General features: G+C 33.7%; 2 protein-coding genes across 5 annotated transcripts; both read right to left on the bottom strand.

Annotated features, from left to right (window-relative positions):
• Positions 1–945: 945 nt before the first annotated feature.
• On the bottom strand, positions 946–4,790 carry LOC107939627 (sugar transporter ERD6-like 5). 4 transcript variants are annotated; one of them, XM_016872979.2, is made up of 18 exons: positions 4,491–4,786; positions 4,206–4,268; positions 3,892–3,981; positions 3,733–3,792; positions 3,570–3,635; positions 3,423–3,488; positions 3,273–3,348; positions 3,132–3,196; positions 2,865–2,957; positions 2,643–2,723; positions 2,476–2,560; positions 2,337–2,380; positions 2,189–2,251; positions 2,045–2,104; positions 1,916–1,969; positions 1,773–1,832; positions 1,572–1,686; positions 946–1,407 (listed from the first exon to the last, which is right to left on the bottom strand). In XM_016872979.2, exons 1-18 carry the CDS (start codon positions 4,677–4,679, stop codon positions 1,328–1,330), a joined length of 1,410 nt encoding a protein of 469 aa, XP_016728468.2. In that variant the 5' UTR covers positions 4,680–4,786; the 3' UTR covers positions 946–1,327. The 4 variants fall into 4 exon arrangements, with proteins under 4 accessions (XP_016728468.2, XP_016728467.2, XP_040960579.1 ...); XM_016872978.2 differs by having other exon boundaries at positions 946–1,458; positions 4,491–4,782; XM_041104645.1 differs by lacking the exon at positions 1,916–1,969 and having other exon boundaries at positions 4,491–4,790.
• A 9,801-nt stretch (positions 4,791–14,591) lies between these two features.
• On the bottom strand, positions 14,592–18,361 carry LOC107939626 (sugar transporter ERD6-like 5). The gene is made up of 18 exons (XM_016872976.2): positions 18,022–18,361; positions 17,748–17,810; positions 17,435–17,524; positions 17,237–17,296; positions 17,075–17,140; positions 16,898–16,963; positions 16,741–16,816; positions 16,593–16,657; positions 16,406–16,498; positions 16,226–16,306; positions 16,052–16,136; positions 15,923–15,966; positions 15,759–15,821; positions 15,608–15,667; positions 15,441–15,494; positions 15,280–15,339; positions 15,051–15,165; positions 14,592–14,963 (listed from the first exon to the last, which is right to left on the bottom strand). Exons 1-18 carry the CDS (start codon positions 18,229–18,231, stop codon positions 14,833–14,835), a joined length of 1,482 nt encoding a protein of 493 aa, XP_016728465.1. The 5' UTR covers positions 18,232–18,361; the 3' UTR covers positions 14,592–14,832.
• Positions 18,362–20,594: the final 2,233 nt, after the last annotated feature.

Raw genomic sequence — 20,594 nt, 5'->3', positions numbered from 1 at the left:
ATTTGAGAATAGCTTTTGTTGAGAATAACTAAAATTTGGAACAACTCTTGTTTAGAATAATGACATTTCAAGAATAGTTTTATTTAGAACAACAGTTGTCTAAAACAACTTCTATTTAGAACAATTGTGTTTTATCGAAAGAACCATTATTTAGAACAAGCTCTTCCAAGAAAAATATCACCACAAAACAACTCTTGTATGGAAACATCTTCTACATTGGGGACAACCATATTGAGAAGTCACATTTGGAACAAGTCAAAATGACACATGTGCAGGAACAACCCTTGTCTTGCGAAAGATGTTTCAAATGATACTACTACGCCACAATAGAAGAAGTAGAAATAATCCTGAAATATGACAAAGTTCTTAAGTTATCTTCACTTTTGAGATGTTTCGGACAGTTTGGCTTGATGGATCAGATATGGTGAATGTTTCCTTCTTCTTTCAGAAACATAATAAACTCTTCTTCCCAATTCATCATCACAACCACCAACAAAACCTTCACCATCCCCTTTTAACCATTAATGTCATTGTAACTGAAAATTAATTTCATTACTTCTATTAATTGTCACCTTTGTAACTCTCATTCTTGAGACATTACAAATAGGAACCATTCACTAGTGGGAGAGGGACTTTTGTTATTTTAGCATTTTGGACTCTCAAAGTTCTATTTAAAATCCTCTCAACATGTTTATTTGTTGAACCTGATCATCAGTCACATTTCTCTTTCTCAAGGTTATCAACCACCACTATCGCTGTGCTCACTATTACCGAATCTACTCCAGTATTCCTCTCTACCTTTTTTTAGTACATCTCATTCACTTGTTTACAACATTTCTTCTCTCCACAAAACAACCCTGTACAAACTGTATTATCATTTCTATTTTCAGTCAACAGAAAAGTAATCATCTAATAGGCTACTTGAAGATTCATGCTAGATGATGGTAAGTTTAATTCCCCGACTGTTACATGGTCATAGTGTATATGGTTATAAAAAAGGTGCTTCAATGACTGTTCAACCATTGCCAACCTAGTTATTGACTCTCACTTATCTTCAACGATTGTGGTTGTTTCAAATATTTAACTTCCCCCATTTCGTTGAACTATAAGGAATAGAACTCTGTTCTGGTCGAGCAATAACTCAGTGGATTGAGACTACTACAGGAGAAGAACTGGATCCAATAATCAGGTGAAACATATGTACCAAAGTATAGCCTTGGTAACTTTGAATTCATGAATTCTAACATGGCACTGAAGTTAGGACTTCGAATATTGTACATGAATTGCTCAATGACAGATTTATTGATTGTTAAGGAGCACATGGTACTCATCGTTCCAAGGAAACTGGATTCATCGATGCTTGTATTTCTTCTAGCGTCCGTCCCTTGGTCTCCGGTACCAGCTTAGCTACAAATAGAACAGTTAAGCCACATATGGTAGCAAATATGAAGAATGTTCCTGGATGAAGAAAGACAGTGTAACGTAGGGAAAAAAAAAGAAGGGTTAAAGTTTGATAAATTTGTAGTGAAAATTATATGGTGGACATGACAAAGTCAAATGCAACAGTGTACCTGTTGAGCTCCATTTCATGAGGAAGTTAAATGCAAAGGAAATAATCCAAGAGCCTAACCAGCTAACCAATGTCACAAGGCTTCCAGCTGAACCTTTCATATTTATGGGAAATATCTGAAATTGGAACTCTTTCTCAGTAAAGCTTAAAGTTAAAAATAACACTGAAGGCTGCAGAATTTGGATAATCAGGGTAAACTTACCTCAGACATTATAACCCAAGGTATTCCTCCCATGCCTAACGAAAACGAGCCCGTGTATACCTACAGTGAGTCGAACATATCAACATGATGATGATTTAATTCATGAAAAGTACTGCCTAAAAAAACTGACTCATTGGATTTACCAGTACACCAACAAGTGATAAAATAGGAGTGACTTCCTTCCATTGTTGAAGGTCCTGTGTGTGATATAGCTTAATATTTTCTGGAAAAGAATATAGATTGAAATTTTAGATCAATAAATCTGGCTGAACCTGCAAGAGAAATGGCAATCCAACAAGGAAGCAACCCAAGCATGTTCCAGCTGCAGACACCTGTAGATATTTCAGCAGGAACAATTCCTTAACGTTACATATAGATGAAATTCATATAGAAGATACATTTCTAGGCTTCTGTACCAATAGAAGTGGTCTTCGTCCGGATTTATCGAGCAATAGTACTCCCAATGTCGTCATTGGAACCTATAGAAGATTATTCTGATCATTAAGAAAAGCATTAATCCAAATGATTTGAAATCTGTTTATGGTGCAAGCCATGAGAGCTGACCTGAACCACAACCATTGCTATCATTCCAACACTACCAGAAAATCCTGTCACAAAGAATTAAAGATAAAGATTTTATCAAGTATGAACTTCCTATATAGTTCTTCTATTGTTTCAGAACATGAAAATATTCTTAACATACCAGCTGATATGAAAATAGAACTAGCATAAAATGCAATGCCATTGACTCCACCGAATTGTTGCAGTACCATTAGGCCAACTCCGACCTTAATCAGTTTAGTTATAAGTTAAAAGGAAAAACTCATAGCAAGAAACAATGACGCACCTAGGATTGGCTTTAATTCTTACAATGAGGGACCAAGCATAGTCCTTCTGGAACAAATCGAACACGCTAGATTCCGAAAGCCGTTGAAGTTGTTCTGTGTAATCCTGCAAAAGAAAAAATTAGAAAAGCTTAAACCGTTTCTTTCCCGTTTTGTATAGTCAAAACATGCAGTTATAGGGGCACATGTGGTACAAATCCAAAGGAATGAAACCAAAACTTGCATGCACTGAAAGCTAATAACTTACTTTTATCTCACTTGCTTCATTAGAAATATCAGCATTGTTTCCCCTTAGGCACTGCAGGGAAGCTTCACACTCTTTCCATTTACCTATCTTTGCCTGCAAATAGTTGTATTCACCATATCAATGTGTTTGTAAATGCTTGGATTTACTCTGAGGCATAATTTCAGAAGAAATGTTATCATTTAGTAGCATGCACCACATTTTTGAGTTTTTGTATTATTTTCCTAATTTAAATAACTTACAGAATCTAGACTACTACCTTAAAATTACCTGCCATCTTGGTGACTCAGGGATAAAGAATAGACCCAGAAGCTGCATAAGACATGGAATAGTTCCTGAAATCATGTCACATGGAAGAAACCATTAGAGAATCCTTTAAATTGCAATGTAGCACTAAAATCTGATAGTTACCTATTAGAGCCAAAGTGCGCCAGGTGGCAAACGCGCCTATGAGGTAAGTTATCGACACGCCACAACAAATCATCAGCTGCAGAATTGATTGTCATCAGGTACATAAGCACAAGAACATATTGAATTACTTTAATGGTGCATAGCAGTTACCTGATGGACTGATGTAAATCCTCCTCGAATATCCTTGGGTGTAACTTCAGCAATATATACAGGAACCTACGGTGAACAAGATCAGGTATTTTTCTTCAAACATATGAATGGCTAGTCAAGTACAATTGTTATATGTTCATAGCTTACCACATAGGAAAGGAGGCCCATCCCATATCCTACCAGCATTCGTCCAAAGTCAAGCCACAAAGCAGCCTTTTCACAAGCAGTTAGCATTTAGCACTATGATTTGAGACCATACAAGGTACAGATGAAAAAAGGCAGAGTATAATAAAATTAGGAATGAAAACACCTTGGAGAATAGTATCAGAAGCCATCCTATTATGCAGAATATCTCCGAGAAACCCATCGTCTGCATCACACATTAACCAACATTGAAGAAAGCCAAAGACATGAAGAACTGTTTGGAATTAGGATTAAGGATATGATCATATGTCCTAGAAAATCTTACACGTTTTCGACCAATGTAATCTGCTAGTCTCCCACTCATTACTGCACCTATCATAGCTCCAATCGTCAATATTGAACCGAAAAAGGAATACTGCAATGACCAAAGCAGGAAAAAGGGAAGTTTCAGAAAGAGGCAATAATAGGAAAGTCATGATGATCCTGCTGCTCAGTTGCTTAAGCTGGCATAAGGTATTTGAAACAAAATTATAAGGCCATAAATACTGTACAAATTATACCCTTTTTGTGTGTAAACAAAATCAAGCAATTAAATATGGAAGAATATGTTAGTAATTGACACAAAGGAAACAGTTTTACCTCAGCCACAGAGAGACCTAGGTCATCTGTGATTCCTGTCTGAGCAGGAGATGAATATCCAATCTGGAAAATCAATCATAGTATATTAGTTCATCTTTTGTTAAACAAATGACAGAATTATTACCAGAGGTGTATCTGCATAAAACCCAACTTTCTTAAGTCTCATTGCTTTTCAACAGATGAATAAACAACAATCTAGGCACTGTGTAATCAAAATTCATGGCCAAGCAGGAAGAGGGAAACCTTTTACTTAGCAGGTTTCATTGGTGAAAAGAATATACTTACAGCAGTCCCAAAAACATAAGATCCACAAACTGCAACAGAGGTGCTGAGAACAACCATGGTTGTTGCAGAAGTAGTTTTAATTCCATCTTGTTCTTCACCCGAAAAACCATGTACAACTCCATCCCGAGGCTTCTCTTTATGTATCAAAGAACTTGAAAGTTCTCCTACTTCTAATTTTGCTCTATTCATCTCCAATGAAATTCAAACAAGAAACCGTATTGAAGATTAAGCTACAGAGTATAGTAGTAAGATTGAAAGTGGTATAAAGAACAAAAGGACAAGAAACTAATTTCAGTTTGAAAAATATGGTAGAGTAATCAATTGGATCTAAGGGGTCCCCACGTGAAATGAGATATTTGTTCAATTGTGTCTATTTTTCATGCACGTTGACATATGCAGTTGTTTGTCTTTATCTTTATAAATAAAATCCTCCTGGATTCCTATCAGTTTCCTTTTTTTATTTGTTTTCAAGCTGACTGAGTCATACTCTCTCTTTCCTTAATTCATTAGTTCTTATGAATTTGCGGCTAATCTGTAATACAATGTTCAAAAAGCTAAAATCTATAATATTTGGATATTTGTAAGTTCAAGATTAAGTACAATCATTCAATGAACAGCTGCCTGCTAAAGAAATAGGTTAAATTCTGCTATTAGTACTTATTTTAATTTCGCTAGTTGGCTTGTACAAGAACTCTAAGGGTCATTCGGCCAAGACTCTTAATTAGCCTATCTAATCGGTCGAATTTCTTCTTAGAGGAAGAACTCTTAACCAAAAGGTTATCTTGCGTTCTCTGAATCAAAATTAGTTCTTGAGAATTCTGGAAATTTGATCCCTCAAACTCAGCTCCTTACTTGTGCAAAGCAGAAAATTTGAAGCTTCTTCGTTGAAAAGAACTGTCCCTTCCTTGTGTTTCTAGCAACGTTGCTCAAATCCTACTTCTACAAGAATTCTTCACTTCTTTTCTAACCTAATTTATTTCTTGTTTTAATAATTTTATTTCTTAATTATTTTACTACTTATTATCGTTGATTTTTTTTTTTCAAATTTAATTCAAGGGTTTGCTATAAATATCTTCCCATTCTTTCATCTTAGAATTCAGTTCTCTCCTTTGAACTTGAATTCGAGTCTAGGGTTTCATATGAATTAAGATTTGATTTCCCTTTCTTTCATTATGCATAAGAGATGAACTTTTTTCAATAAAGGTGTTATACACCATTTTATTATGGTGTGTATGGAGTTGAAACTTGATAAATAAATTTGGTGGATTCAAAATAACTTAGGTTATAGTATTTTTATCCTCATCTTATTTAAAACACTTTATAATGATTTACATTGAAGCTCAACTTCATATTCGTAACCTTTAAATCTATCAAACTCTTTATCCTTTGAACTAACAAATATGCATAGTTAATAATCATCATAAATAAGACCAAATATTTCTTTCCTCCCAATAGAGGAGTGCTTTGAATGTCACATAGATAGCTATATATCAAATCAAGTATTTTTGTTTTACTTTTAACCATAAGGAAAGGATTTTAGATAATTTTAGTCTCATGCATGTATTGTATTTATCCATATAATTATTAAAAATAGAAATTAAATCTAGCTTATGCATTTCATTTAATTTTCTATATTTCAAATGACCTAAGTTATAGTATCATTTATAAGAAAATTCAACCAAATAAGCAGAAACAATATGTTAGAAAATTTTGGTTTAGAAATTGATTTTGTTGCACAACGAAAAATTAAAATTTTCTATAACAAGTCATCGTACTTACTTAAGTAACGACACTAAAACATGGGTGGTGATCTTACTAGTGGGAAAGTCCACCTAATAAGGTCCTCGCCCTAACTATAATCTTGCTATCACTCGGTCTAATACTCCGCAGTATTGGCAAAGTTCTTTGTAGCACTCCGCCACAAAGCTACTGAATTTATACAGTCTAAGTCTCGCAACTTAGGCGGTATTTGCCTACGTAGTCACCTGAACTGATCTCATTCACCAAACCAGGGTATGACAACTCCCTCACCCTAAAAATAAATTTTGTCCATGGAATTTCGTACCTATGAAGAGATGCGGATATTAACCATACCCCTCAGTACTTGCACTCAACCACAGCACTATGCCTCGTCAGCCAATCCATTCCCAATATGGCGTCGAACTCATGAAAACCAAAAGCATCAAATTCGCCAGAAATACATGTCTGCCATAGCTTAGCGAACAGTCTTTTTCCACTTTATTTACTACAGAAGTCTGACCTAGAAGGTTGGTGACTAACATACTAACCTCTGTAGGGACTACTCTAAGACTCCGCCCGCTCATAAACTTATCACAAATATAAGAATGGGTAGACCTAGGGTCTATCAATATATGTATGTAGATGTCAAATAAAAAAAAGTCATCTGTAATAATGTCGGGAGCTTTGGCATCCTCTTTTTCCTACATGACATACACACTGGTTGAAGCTTTCCGATTAGGTCTGGTTGTATTTCTTCTTGGAGTTCCCTGGACCGACCCTGATTTAACCACCGTCCCCGATTTCACTTCTGGTTGGGGCTCTCTAACCACCTACACAGATTGCTCTGCATTTCCTTCTACTCTTACAAGGAAATCCCTCTTAAAATGGTCATAGGCTCCAAAACTAAAACATCCCCCGATGACCCTCCAACATACGCTAGTATGGTTCTTTCCGCAACTGTTACAGATGGAAATTTTCTTTCTGGGATCTTCCCGTACTGGCCATAGATGTCACTTGGTGTACACTCTTTTCTCTTTGGAAAACCACAATTTATGATTCTCTAACTGGGGCAACATAATACCCTTTAACATCTCTGGGTCTTTTGAACCTAACATTAGACACCACGCCGGAGCTACGCGCTTGCTCCTTTCCCTATCATTGGCCTTATTTCTTTCTTGAATGGATAATTCTATTCTTTGGGCCTTAATAGGAAAGAGTACAAAGTTTATGATCTCGAGAGCAGACATCAGTACCCTCAATCCCTCATTCAATCCTCCTTCAAACCTAATGCGCAGGCCTTCCTCATCTGGCGCCAAATCCTTAACGTACTTGCTTAGCCTAATAAACTCATTCTCATACTCAAACATTGTCATTTCCCATGTTTGAGTTCCAAAAAGTCATTTTTCATTTGTTCAACAAAGAGTTAATGAACTTTTTCTGAAACTTATTTAGGAAAAGTCTCAATTCACCTGATCTCTTGGGACCATGCTAGATACTGTGGTCCATCACCAATATGCCTCATCTTCCAACAGAGCGGTGGCGCATCTTAAACTCTCTGCTAGGGAACACTGCATCTTTTTAACTACCCGACAAATTCGAGAAAGCCAGTTTTCTACTGCAACTGAATCATCCTCTTTATTTCTTCGAAACTCTTCGGCACCCAGTTTACGGATGGTCTCCACTAGGTCCTCTTTAGACACATGTACTGTTAGAGCTAGAGCTACAGGGTATGTTAGTTGTGCAACCTCTATTGTCCTTACCATATTCTATTGTCTCACCAACTCATCACAGTGTATATGAGATGAGGTTAAAGCAACTCCTATGTAATGGTCAAACCATTGCGCTTTCATTTCAATTAAAGCATATTGAGCCTCAGTTCCTAATATTCCATTGCTCAAAGATGGTGTAGGGCTGCTCACCTATGGATGAGTATTACTTTGTATTTCCTCCTCACCCTCATCATCCCTAGCTCACAGATGTTCTTCTTTCTTTGCTACATTATGCACAAATTTTGTTAGTAATATTATGAGAAATCTAACCAAATTTAGGTAATTTGTATTATGGGGTTTCTAACCGATATTGGTTTTCGAGAATTAGCTAAATCAAAGCTCTAATATCAACTAAACTTGTAACACCCCACACCCGACCCGGTCGTCGAATTTTAGTATGGAGCGTCACCCGGTTGACCCGATTAGAAAACACACCTTATAATGCCCCGATTTTGGCGAATATAAGGTTTAGCGTATAGTCCTAAAATACTATGGCTGGCAGAGTGATATTAGCCCGAGTGCATCTTTTGGCGTTTAGAGTGGACGGATACAGTTATGTGTTTCAGTTAATGAAAACACTATGTCCATTGGAATAAGATAGCAACCAAGTAGAAAGGTATTGAAAGTATGGGTTCACATCAAAAGTATAGTGCACATTTAATCGTGGTATTGTGCAAGTTAAGTCGCAAGGTAAGTTGGTTAATAACCAACTGAATATGAACCAGAATAGTTAAAAGGTAAAGGGATACTCAAGTAAGTTTCTCGAAAGTTGTAGACTTTTGGATAAGGCAATTCAGTAAAGATGTGACATTTTTCAAGTTCTAATAGGGACTTAGATTATATTAATAGATATTCAAGTTTGGATAAGGAAAGAGTTCTCTTTTTCTTTCTTCTAGAATATTGTTATCTAAGACTTGAGGAGCAAAAGGTATTTCTTTAAGCTGAAGATAAAGTCCTGGATTTCATCAGTGAATCTCTATGTTAAGGCAAGTTTTATCACTCTATGTGTTATGAAAGATTAGGCTTGTAAGAGTGCATGACCGTAAGATAAAGAAGTAAGGATTTGTATGTGGGTTATCTGGGTTAGAGATGATTATAAAGTTTATTTGAATGAGTTTTGATGGTGTTCTTCTATTTTATAAGGCAGTGGCTGGTACAATCCCTAACTGAAACTAGGTTATAAAGTTTATTTCAAGTTGCCATCCGTGGTTGTCAGTTGAGTCTTTAAGTCAACTCTTTTATATATACTGTGCATTCGAGATGTTTTTGTAAATAGTGTTTGAATTACCAAAACTGAAACTTGGAACATATAGTATGATGATTATTCTATTGTATGAATGTTTGATGAGTTTTGCATGTATAGTTCGTATGGAATCTGACAAGTTAAGTATGTAATAAACATTCTGATGTTGAAGTATGACTGTTTAGGTACTTCTAGAATGTGTGAGATGAAATGTATGTTAAGTCTTGAACAGTGTCAATATATATAAAGGGTTTGTCAAGTAAGTTTGTGTCTGTTTACTGTCGTGGAATCAAAAGGGGTTCATCGGGATTTTAAACACGATCTCTGAAAAGAAAAAAGCTCATGGTTATGACATCCTCTGAAAAAGAAACTAAAGGAAGGTGACTACCTAATAGGGTTTTCTATGTGTCCCAAGACGATGATAGGCAAACCTCACATAACGCGAGTTTAGGCAAATCCATATCGTAAACACATTAGGATAAGAAATTTCATTGTGGCATATTTCGTTAAGGATGCCTTCATGGCACACTCTTAAATACTGCCCTCGTGGCGAACTTTGAAGGAATAACCTTTTTGGCGATAATAAAAAAATTATCCTTTATGGAAATCTCTAAAATGATAGCCTTTGTGGCGACAATCTGAATGAAATGCCTCTGTGGCGCATTCTGAAGGAACAGTATTCATGGCGGACTCTGAAGAAGATGCTATAGTAGGGCACTCGGAATGAATGGTATTCATGACTAACTCTGAAAGGAAACACTTTTGGTATGTAAGGGTAAGTCTTGCAGTAGCAAATTTTGTATTAAATGGTTTTAATGCGTTCAGTATGGTTCGTAAAAGTAATCAATAAGTTCAATAAGGCACAGTGTTTCTATGGGCCACAGTAAAGTATCGTACAATATTATGATTCAATTGTGAATAATGAATTAAGAAGATAAAGAGAGGTAAATGGGTATTCTCAAAGAAGATTCAAACTGTATAATTGAATGAGGTATTTTGTCATCTATGTATGTGATCATTCATGAATTTCAATGAAATGATGACTTAAAGTTATGTATACAAGAATAACAATGTTTTGTCTGTATAGACCTCTAGAAATGAAATGGATAAGGAATCATGAAATTTTAGAACGAAGAACGTAAGTGATGTATCGAAGATGTTGATGGGTAAGACATGATCTCAAGGTAAGGTATGACATCTATAGTGTATGAAGAATGGAATTCTAGAAAAGTATTCGCCTGAGACAAGTTGAAGGATAAGAACAATAAAATGGTTATTTGAATTACCAGATGCGGTGTGCAAATACGATTTAGGTAATTAGTGTTTTTCTTACTAAATTCTTTTGAACTTATATGGGTTATACTTTATGTTAGGTTGAAAATGAGACTATTCTTGAAGGAATGATGTCTAGGCTACACCAAAGAAGCGGCGTATCAGATTATTATACATACAGAGTAAGCTTTGTTGGCACGATCGAGCCTGGTCTGATACATAGAAATCCTTAACCTAGGATAACTATATTAAACCAAGACATCAATTTAGTTATAGTTGTAATTAAGTTGTCTATGTATTATAATTGTAATTCATAATTGTTTACACTTATGTATTTTATGATGAATTTTTATAGTAGTGTAATCAACCGTAATTTGTATAAGTAGAATTAAGTTACATCTGTATTAAACTGGTAACACACCAGATTCGAATCTAGTTCCTCAGATCGGGTTTAAGGTGTTACACACCTATTTATTTTTCTTTAGAGAAAAGATCATTATCCATTTTGGCAGATGCCCCCCTTTCCTAGAGCGGTATTCCTTTATTTTAAAACTATGTTTATTTGGAAGCACTATTTTAGAATAAAAACTCATCACACTTTAAGGGTTAAGATGTGCAAATTTGACCCTTGGTGACTAACATCAATTAATCATAATAACATTATGCCGTCAAGGCTTTCATTCAACATTCGATGTGTTCAAAATAACGTTCAATACAGATTGAGAATTTCAAATGGCGGTTTCTAACATTTGACCTAACACCCCCATCAAATATATGAAACCCCGAAAATAAGAAGGCTAAAAAATAGACACAGATTTGGATGTATCCCTTCGATCATCACGCTTAACTTGAGAACCTGAAAGGAAGAAGAAATTGGGTAAGTGTAATACCCATTTTTGCCCGGGTTCCCTTAGCAAATAAACCCAATGTTATAATGAAAATATAAACCAAACAAAAATTAATAACAATCCAAAAATAGTCCATTTACATTGGCCCAGAATATTAAACCCAAATAGCCCAAATACCCCTAGCCCACTACGTTTCAGGAAACAGAAAACCCTAAGGTTTCCAACTCCCCTTCAGCCGCCGATGCCAACACACATGTACGCTCCTCCCACGCGCGCCTGCCTCTTCACGCACAGCCTCCGTACATGCACGCCCGCGCACCTCCGTACCCGTACCTGCACAACAAACCAGCAGCAAACAGAAAGAGAAAAAGAAAAATAACAAAATAGCAACAGAAAAGAAAAAATAGAAAAAATAGAAGGGAAATGTATGTATTTTCGGGGCTATAAAACCCCATTTCTGTATTGTTTCGAGGGGGGACACGCATACTGTATCAAAAAAACGAAATCAATACACAAGAGAAGGTTTTCTTTTTCCTTTATCGATTGGGTTCTTTTTTTTTCTTCTTTTCCGATTGCTCTTCCTTCTTTCCTTTGTTTTGCTATTTACACACATATAAGCATATACATAAATATTCTTTCCTCTGTCTTCCTTCTTCCTTCTTCGATTTAATTATTGTTTCTTTTAATTTTATTTTTATTACTTATCAATCGTAATGTTTTGTTTAATTTTATAAATATTAATGTTTTGTAATTTATAATAAATTTTAAATATTAGGATTAACATTGTTTTCAAACTTTTTATATATTATTATAATTTTAAGATACAACATATTGTTATTTAAAATTATTATTAACATATTTTGAGTTTATTAACATTGTTTTAAAACTTATTTTTATTTTTTTTAAATTCCATATCACTATATGTTTCATCATCTTTTAATATATATAGATATCTTATAATGATTTGATATACTTTGTACATATGTTAATGACTTATTTTGTGTTATAATTTAAATTCTTTAATATAATATTTTTAAAATGCCATTAAATATATTATTAAATTGTTCTTTCTAAAAAATATATATTATTGTTTTGATGTTTGATATTATTATGATTATAAATTTCAAGTATTTTTATATCTATATATGTATTTTAAGTTAATTTTATTTATATATAATCTATTTCTTTCAAAACCTATTTAAGTGATTACTTTTTTTAAAAAAAAATCATACATGAATTAGGACTTTTACATGGTCATTTTATATGTGTTATTTAAGGCAAATTAATAAATGTGTTACTTGTTTCCAATTTATTTTACATATTATTATTCCATATTGTTATTATTTTGTATCAAGTCCATTTTAAGTTTATGTGTAAATATTTTAGCTTAAAAATGTGATTATTAATAAATGTTGTTGTATTTAATTCATTTGATATTGGACAATTAGGATTGATATTTGCATAATATGATAAAAAAAATTGTTGTAGCCATTTGTGTTTGAATTCATCCTTTGTTTATTATTCCTCAATATGTATTTAGATTGCGAATTGTGTCTTTTACATTATGCATCACTATTTAATCATGTAAAAATTGTGTTTTATCAAAGCACTACAATCATTCTATTTCATAATTTTCAAAAAAGCCTGGTTGTCATAGTTCTCGAGATAATTGTGCCCTAACTTACTGGGCTTCAATTCTTCTCGATGAATTTAAATAACTAAATGCTTATTTTGTTAAAACCGTATAATTTCAAAATAAAACTTTGTAGATTTCAAGATGTCGGATCCTAACTTACTGGATATGACATTTAGTTATCTCGATTTTAAAATAAAGGCAATATTTGAGGTTTAAGAATTTCGAGAAATTGAACCCTAACTTACTGGATTCTGATTTCTCGATTAACTTAAATAATCAAGTAACCTTCTTTTAACTTATGATTCTCATAAAAAAGGTACACATTTAATTTCGAAGATAGAATTGTAACACTCTAACTCACTGGGTGTGATAATTTATTTCTTCGAAATAAGTGCGTCTTATCATTCAATCTAGTTTGTTCAAGTTTTCTCATCAAGGATCGTATTTTAAAATCTTTTCAAAGTTTTGACATTAAGACATCAAACAATTAATTCGGTACCAATTTTGGGCGTACGAGGGTGCTAACCCTTCCTCGTACGTAATCGACTCCCGAATCTATTTTCTCGAAATTTCGTGGACCAAATTCATTTTTTTAATGGTGAACCAGTCACACCTTAATAAAAGATCGGTGGCGACTTCCATTTCTATTTTAAAAAGTCGATCCCTATTTTTCAAATATAAAAATGGTTTCGACAGTAAGTTCGTGAGAACTTAGTAAGTTCCTAGGAATAACAATCCCACCATGGTTACTATCAAACAATAAGGAAAAGAAATCCGACTAGTTCATGATAGTTGGCAGATACTTTACTCTGTTCTGTGGATCAATTGGCGGATGATACCAAAATCATACTCAGACTATTGGCGAACGACTCTGGTTTCTAAACTCATTTATGATAGTTACAGGCACATTCGCTCCTTGAATACGCCACTTATGTGGACTACCATTTATGACAGATAGGCTTACTGCTCATGTTATCATGCAACATGCAAAATCACATGGATTATTTTTCCACGTACACCCTTCATTGTATTAGCTTCTAATCCCGATTCCCCAAGAATCAAATTTTCTTGTATCTTCATATCCGCTCATCTGAGCTATATAACAACATCACCTCCATATCCTTCTAACTCCCCTCCTTGTATGAACACATATGTGTTTCCCTACAAGGCCAAATTTTCACCAATCACGGTTTGCATCTAAGTGTCATACCGGAGGCAAAACGTATTATTTTGTGTCTTTTTTATCATTATATACAACATCCCTTCTATACCTCTTTGCACCCATATGGATACAGAGCTTATGCACCAAATAATAAATAATTTTGACAAGCGTATACAACAAATAATAATTTCATAATGTTAAATGGTTGAGATTTTTCCAACACCACAAAAAAAAAGGGATTTAGGGCTTTGCTGGCATTGAGGAAATGATGTTCAATAGTTCATATGAATTTATGGCTACAGTTCAGAAAGCCTAAAAAGCTATACATTTGGATATTCATAAAAGTCTATCCAAATGAGTACAATTACTCTTATGATCTGAGCTGCCTGCAAAAGAAAATGCCAAATTCAGTTGGCATTGCCCAAATGAACTAAAACTAAATTCCAACAGTAAATATATAAAGAAAATTGAATGTCACAATACTATACAAGTTCACAGTATACAAATACAAATGTAGGGTCTTTTAAGCCCAATATGCTGAAATGGAAAAGGGTTCAGCAGCATTGCTCCTCCTTGGAAATGATCACTTGTAAAATAAGAATGAAAGTAAGCCATATGCATACTGTTTATACCTATTGGTGCATGCAGTCATGGCCATGCCAAGATTAAATCTTATATTACAGAAAATGAGTGAGTGATGGATGCTTGTATTTCCTCCAGTGTTCTCTCCTTCGTCTCTGGGACTAACTTGGCCACGAATAGGACAGTTAAGCCTGAGATTCCCGAGAAAAAGAAAAATGTTCCTGCAGTGATATTTGCTCATACATTTTAGTTCTGAAAATTTATATGTTAATTTACTCACTTAGAGAAGGAGAGATATGGAGGGTGACCTGCTAAGCTCCAATCCATCATAAAATTGAAACTGTAAGTCATTATCCAAGCAGTGGACCAATTGACTAAAGTCACCAGGCTTCCAGCTTGAGCTTTAACATTTATAGGAAATATCTGACAAAGAATATGGACCATGTTTTAGTCAAATGAATCTCTTGTCTCCAGCTATTGAAGAAAACTTGATATGTAAGCAATGATGAAGCTTTTTATCTCAGAATTGGCACATACCTCTGACATTATAATCCATGGTATTCCTCCCAACCCTATTGTGAAAGCTGTAGCACCAATCTGTTTGTGCAGTATTGATCAGTTTATACATGTAGTTTGGTTCAATATGTACAATAGTTCAATAAGTGTAAAGCAGAAGATTGTAGGACAAACTGAAGTACCAAAGTACAGCTAAGTACTAGAGGTGGAGTAAGAGCCTTCAAATTGGGGAGTTCCTGATTGTAAAATAACATCAAAGTTTTCAGGGGAAAAACATAAGAATTTGAAAGCATTAAACAAGAAATTCCATTGTCAATCTCTTGAAGAAAATAGCTAAATTCTGTTATACCTTAAAGCAGAATGCCAGTCCCTGGAGAAAGTAGGAGAAACACAATCCACTTGCAGAAACCTGCCAAAAAATTGGATTAAAATACTATTCTTTTTAACTTGGTTTGTTCAGCATTTTTACAATCTTAAAATGAATTGTTTAAAATACTAACCAAAAGAAGTGGTCGTCTACCGGATCTATCCATTAAAAGCAAACCTAGAGTTGCTACTGGAATCTGCAAAAAGAAACAATATAATCAACATGTCTCGGAATTCGGAAATGCTTGGAACACAATTTGACATTCATTACAAGTTGGAAACGCAGCCATGAAGGTACCTGTATAACAGCTAAAACTTGAAGGCCAAGGCTACCTGATATACCTGTTGCAAACAAGACTGTTTTCATCTTTCTTTTCTCCCACCACTACCAGGTATTAAACTTGTATTGACAACAAAAATAATTTACCAGATTCTTTGAATATGCTGCTAGTATAATATGCCACAGCACTATTTCCTCCTAGTTGTTGCAATAGCATTAGCCCAACTCCAACCTGCAAATTCCAAGAAGCCGTATGTAAGTGATCAGGCAAGTCATAAATGGTGAGTACAGATTATTAAGCTAATGTTATTTTCGGCTCACAATGAGTGCATCGGCATATCTCCTTTGGAACAATTCAAGGAAGCTTGCTTCTGTTTGTTGCTCAAGAGTAGCTATATAATCCTACAAGAGAAACGTAAGCACATAGCGTTTCTTGTTATCATGAGGAAACAAGTGTTCACAATCTTTAGAAGATAACAAGATATGAAGCTAAAATGATACTCTGATCTCAGCAGCTTCTTCAGAAATATCTGAGTTCTCTCCCCTAAGACGCTTCAAGGATGCTTCAAACTCTTTTTCTCGACCACATTTTGCCTGCAAAAGCCGGTCATATGTTGCATTTTCTCGACCACATGTTATGGACTTAAAAAGCATCCTATGATTGGCCATACTACTGAGTTAGACATACCAGCCATCTAGGGGACTCTGGAATGAAAAACAAGCCTATTATCTGTACTACACAGGGAATAGTACCTGAAGGAAATAGAATGGATAATACATAAATAACATAACACTACCTTTAGCTTTAAGTTAATAAAAAAAATCAAAGTATATACCGATCATAGTCAGGGTGCGCCACGAAATGAAGGATCCAACGAAAAACATAATTGCAAATCCAGAAGAAGTCATCAACTGCACCATTGGGAAAACTCGTATCTAACTAATGATGAGTTGAAAAATCACAATGTCAGTTATGGGTTTAGTATATTTTACCTGGTTTGATGATGCAAAGGAACCCCGGTAACTTTTAGGTGCTATTTCAGCTACATAAACAGGTACCTATTTGATATGGAAAGTTCAGCTACTATATATACATGTATCTCAATAGTAAGTTACATAAAAGCTGATTTAAGTTGATGAAATGTGAAGTGTAAACCTTAGTATATTTACCACATAACAGAAAATAGAGACTCCGAGTCCGATCAACAGCCTTCCAATATCCAGCCACAAAGCATTCTTACAACAAGAGTTGAACAATAACCATTTAAAATCTTACAGATTGGTGTATATGGAGTTACAATAGCCAGTAAATGATTCAAGCTAGAAGTTAACCTTTGCAAATGCTATTGCTAGCCACCCAACAGTGCAGAAGACATCAGAGAACCACATTGTCTGTTTCTCACGGTACATGAACACATTAGTTAAGAGGGATGAGCCATTATTCAACAGGAATTTAACTTTAACTCTTATATGATTATTAGATCTTTGGAAGGTGTAAAGGCTTAACCAAAAGAAGAAAAAAGAACTTACACGTTTCCTACCGATAAGATCTGTTATCTTCCCACTTAGAATTGCTCCTACCATTCCTCCAATTGTCATTATTGAACCGAAAACAGAGTACTGCAATTGGGTGACAAAGATAGGCTAAACTTAGAAGGAAAAAAAAAAAGTATACCCGTATTTGTCACTCACGTTGATTCGAGTAAGATAGGTACATAAACCCAACTAGAGCTTTCTTGTGCTTTAAGTAAGTGGAAGCTTATTGAATATATGATTTTTTCTGTTGTAAATAATAATAATAATAATAAAGGAAATGAATGGAAAAAGATTGGGGTGTACTAACTTCTGCCAAGGAGAGGTCCAAGTCTTCCATGATCCCTGTCTCCGCTGGTGATGAATAACCAAGCTGGGTTCATGCAAAGTTAGATCATTATCAGTAATTACCAAATAATATAAATATTTGCACATATTATTAAATTTAAACGTGTAATTATTAAAATATTGATCATGGATGAAACCACTTTACTTTCCGATTAAAAAACCTGGAACAAGAAGAAGAAGAAGAAGCAGAATAAGAGAAAAGGGTTCGGAAGAGAAGGAAGTACTGAAGAACTTACAGAACATCCATAGCTGAAAGAGCCACAGACAGCAACAAACGTACTAAAGACAAGAACAGGTGTTAACGACGAAGCTGCCGGCTGAGATGGCATGTTAAGGTTGTCGGCAAGACTGTCACCGTCGGCGCCATTGCTTGTTGGTTTTGTTTCATTTGGTGGTAGTTGATACCTGCTTGTTAACAACCCTTCTTCCATACTTTCCCTCACCATTTTTCCAATTTTGTTAACTGTTTAAATAACCAAGTTAGATGAAGCATCTATCCATCTGCCTTTCTGATTTTCATATACAAGAACTTTTATGTACATATTTTAGATGCATGTTTCCATGTTTGATTTATTTTTGGAATAATTTTACATTAGTTACTTATATTTTGAAAATGTTCAATGTAATACATGAATTATCCATACATATTTTATTAAGATATTTATACTACATAAATATTTGATGATATGATATTTTTTTTTATTTTTTGTATATATAGTTATTGATTTGATTATAGGAAATTATTTAAGATCTATTTTCATTTACTTTGAATTGAAAATACTTATATTTGTATTTGTCCAATAAGTATGGCTTACAATAAAATATAAAAATTAGAAGAAAAAAGATGGTGGTGGGACATGTAGCTCTATTCTTAATTACTTATTGACCTTAAAAGTTTGATTTGATAATACTAAAATATAGGCATAGGGTTAGAGGGTAATTATGTAATATGGTACCCAATTTGTAAGCTTTAATTTCTTAACATTGGGTTGAATACATTTTTGTGGATAAATCATTCACAAAATCTTTTCTAGATTCGATTACATTTTGCAACTACTCTACGCTAACGCTAATTAATAAATATAAAAACAGATCTTAATTTTTTAATAAGATTCGTGGTAATTGAATTTTCCTTGTTTCTCTCCTCTCACAATAATAACCCCACCATGGTTTGTTGTTCCGGCAGTTCTTTCCAATGGATCCGATGCTGATAACGGATACCAGTGGATCTATCGATTTGGAATGCCTTGAGCAACTTCATGTTATGCCTCCTTTCTCTCTCGTTTGGATGGGTTTTTGTTCAGCAATGTTTAGTGTCACGGGACTAAATTTTTTGTCTAGCAATCCGTGTGAGGTTAGACGATTTATTAAGCTTAAATTCATTTAAATTAACTTAACTAATTCTCGATAAAAATTCGCTAAGACACTAAAAATAGAGTGAAAGCAACTCAAAAACAAAAAAGTAATGAAAGAATAGAAAATACACAAGAATACAATATCCACAAGGTGTTTGATTAAATACTCTCAAAAGTATTTTATAACACATAAAAATTAAATCTATAGTAATATTTTACTACTATAATATAAATATTAAAAAAATATTAATACCACTATATAAAATTTTCATAAATAAAAATATATTAATTATTAAATATTAAATATTGAATTAAAAATAATATCAGTATATATTTTTATTTTTTTTAAACAATATGGATGGGATTAAAATGAGCTTAAGTTAGCTATTTACAAATATGGACAAGATTGGACAAAAATTTAGGTTGATGTTTCAGGTCGGGCCATGCTGGGACAAACATGAAGTGTGTTAATATCATGTTTAAGCTTGGTTAGGCTCATGAACACCTCTACTTACAATTATGTTGAATATTTCATTATGCCTTGTTTTATTTTAAGGTAAATTACATTTAAGATCACTAAACTATTATTGAGTTTACGTTTTAGTTACTAAACTTCAAAAAGTTAAAAAGTGGTCACTAAATTATTCGAAAGTTTTCATTCAAGTCACTAAATTATCCCAAAAAAATTTATTTAATCACTAGACTATTAATTTAAAAAAAAGTCTAGCTAATGAGCTCCAAATGATGATTCAACAATCGGTATAGTGGGCCAATACCCAATAACGAATAGAAGAACATACTTAGAACCAAGTCGATTTAGTGATCAGTGTTGGAAACTAGAGAAAAAAGTTGTTTGGATTTTAATTTACAAATTCGTGACGTTCAAGGATATTTCATGAAGAAAAAACTGAACTATAAAAAAAAGTGGAAGAAAAGCTTTTGATTGGTGCAAATGGAGTGAACAAAGAAAATTGCTATGCAACAATTTTAATGGTTGAGTGAGTTAAAAGTAAAAGTTTTTGAATAATTTAATAACTATTTTGTAATTTTTTTTTAAATTTAATGATTAAAACGGAAATTAATTAATTATTTGACCTTTTATTTTATTGACAAGTGAGCCGTGAAAGGACTTTTTAATTGGAATGCCAAAAGCTAATCCGCAAGCAAATGATGTAATAGACAGGTTTGAAATCAAAAGGTGGTTACAATAATTGGAATTTGTCAATTTCTACTTAATTTAATGGGAATTTCTTTTCGAAAATCAAATCTAGATTAGTCAAGTTTTTATTAAAATTTTCAAGACAACATTGTTTATATATATAAAATCTCCTCTTCTAATCTTATAACTACTGTTTCATATATTTTAGAGAGTTGTTTTAAATAGAGTGTATAATTAATTAGTTAATAATTTTTTTTTGTATTTTAAATATGAAGCTTAGATTTCAAGATAGTTA

The sequence above is a fragment of the Gossypium hirsutum genome, chromosome D11 (assembly GCF_007990345.1).
Source record: "Gossypium hirsutum isolate 1008001.06 chromosome D11, Gossypium_hirsutum_v2.1, whole genome shotgun sequence".
Lineage (NCBI taxonomy): Eukaryota > Viridiplantae > Streptophyta > Magnoliopsida > Malvales > Malvaceae > Gossypium > Gossypium hirsutum.
Note: the sequence above shows the minus strand (reverse complement) of the source record. Positions and strands in the feature narration are given on the sequence as shown.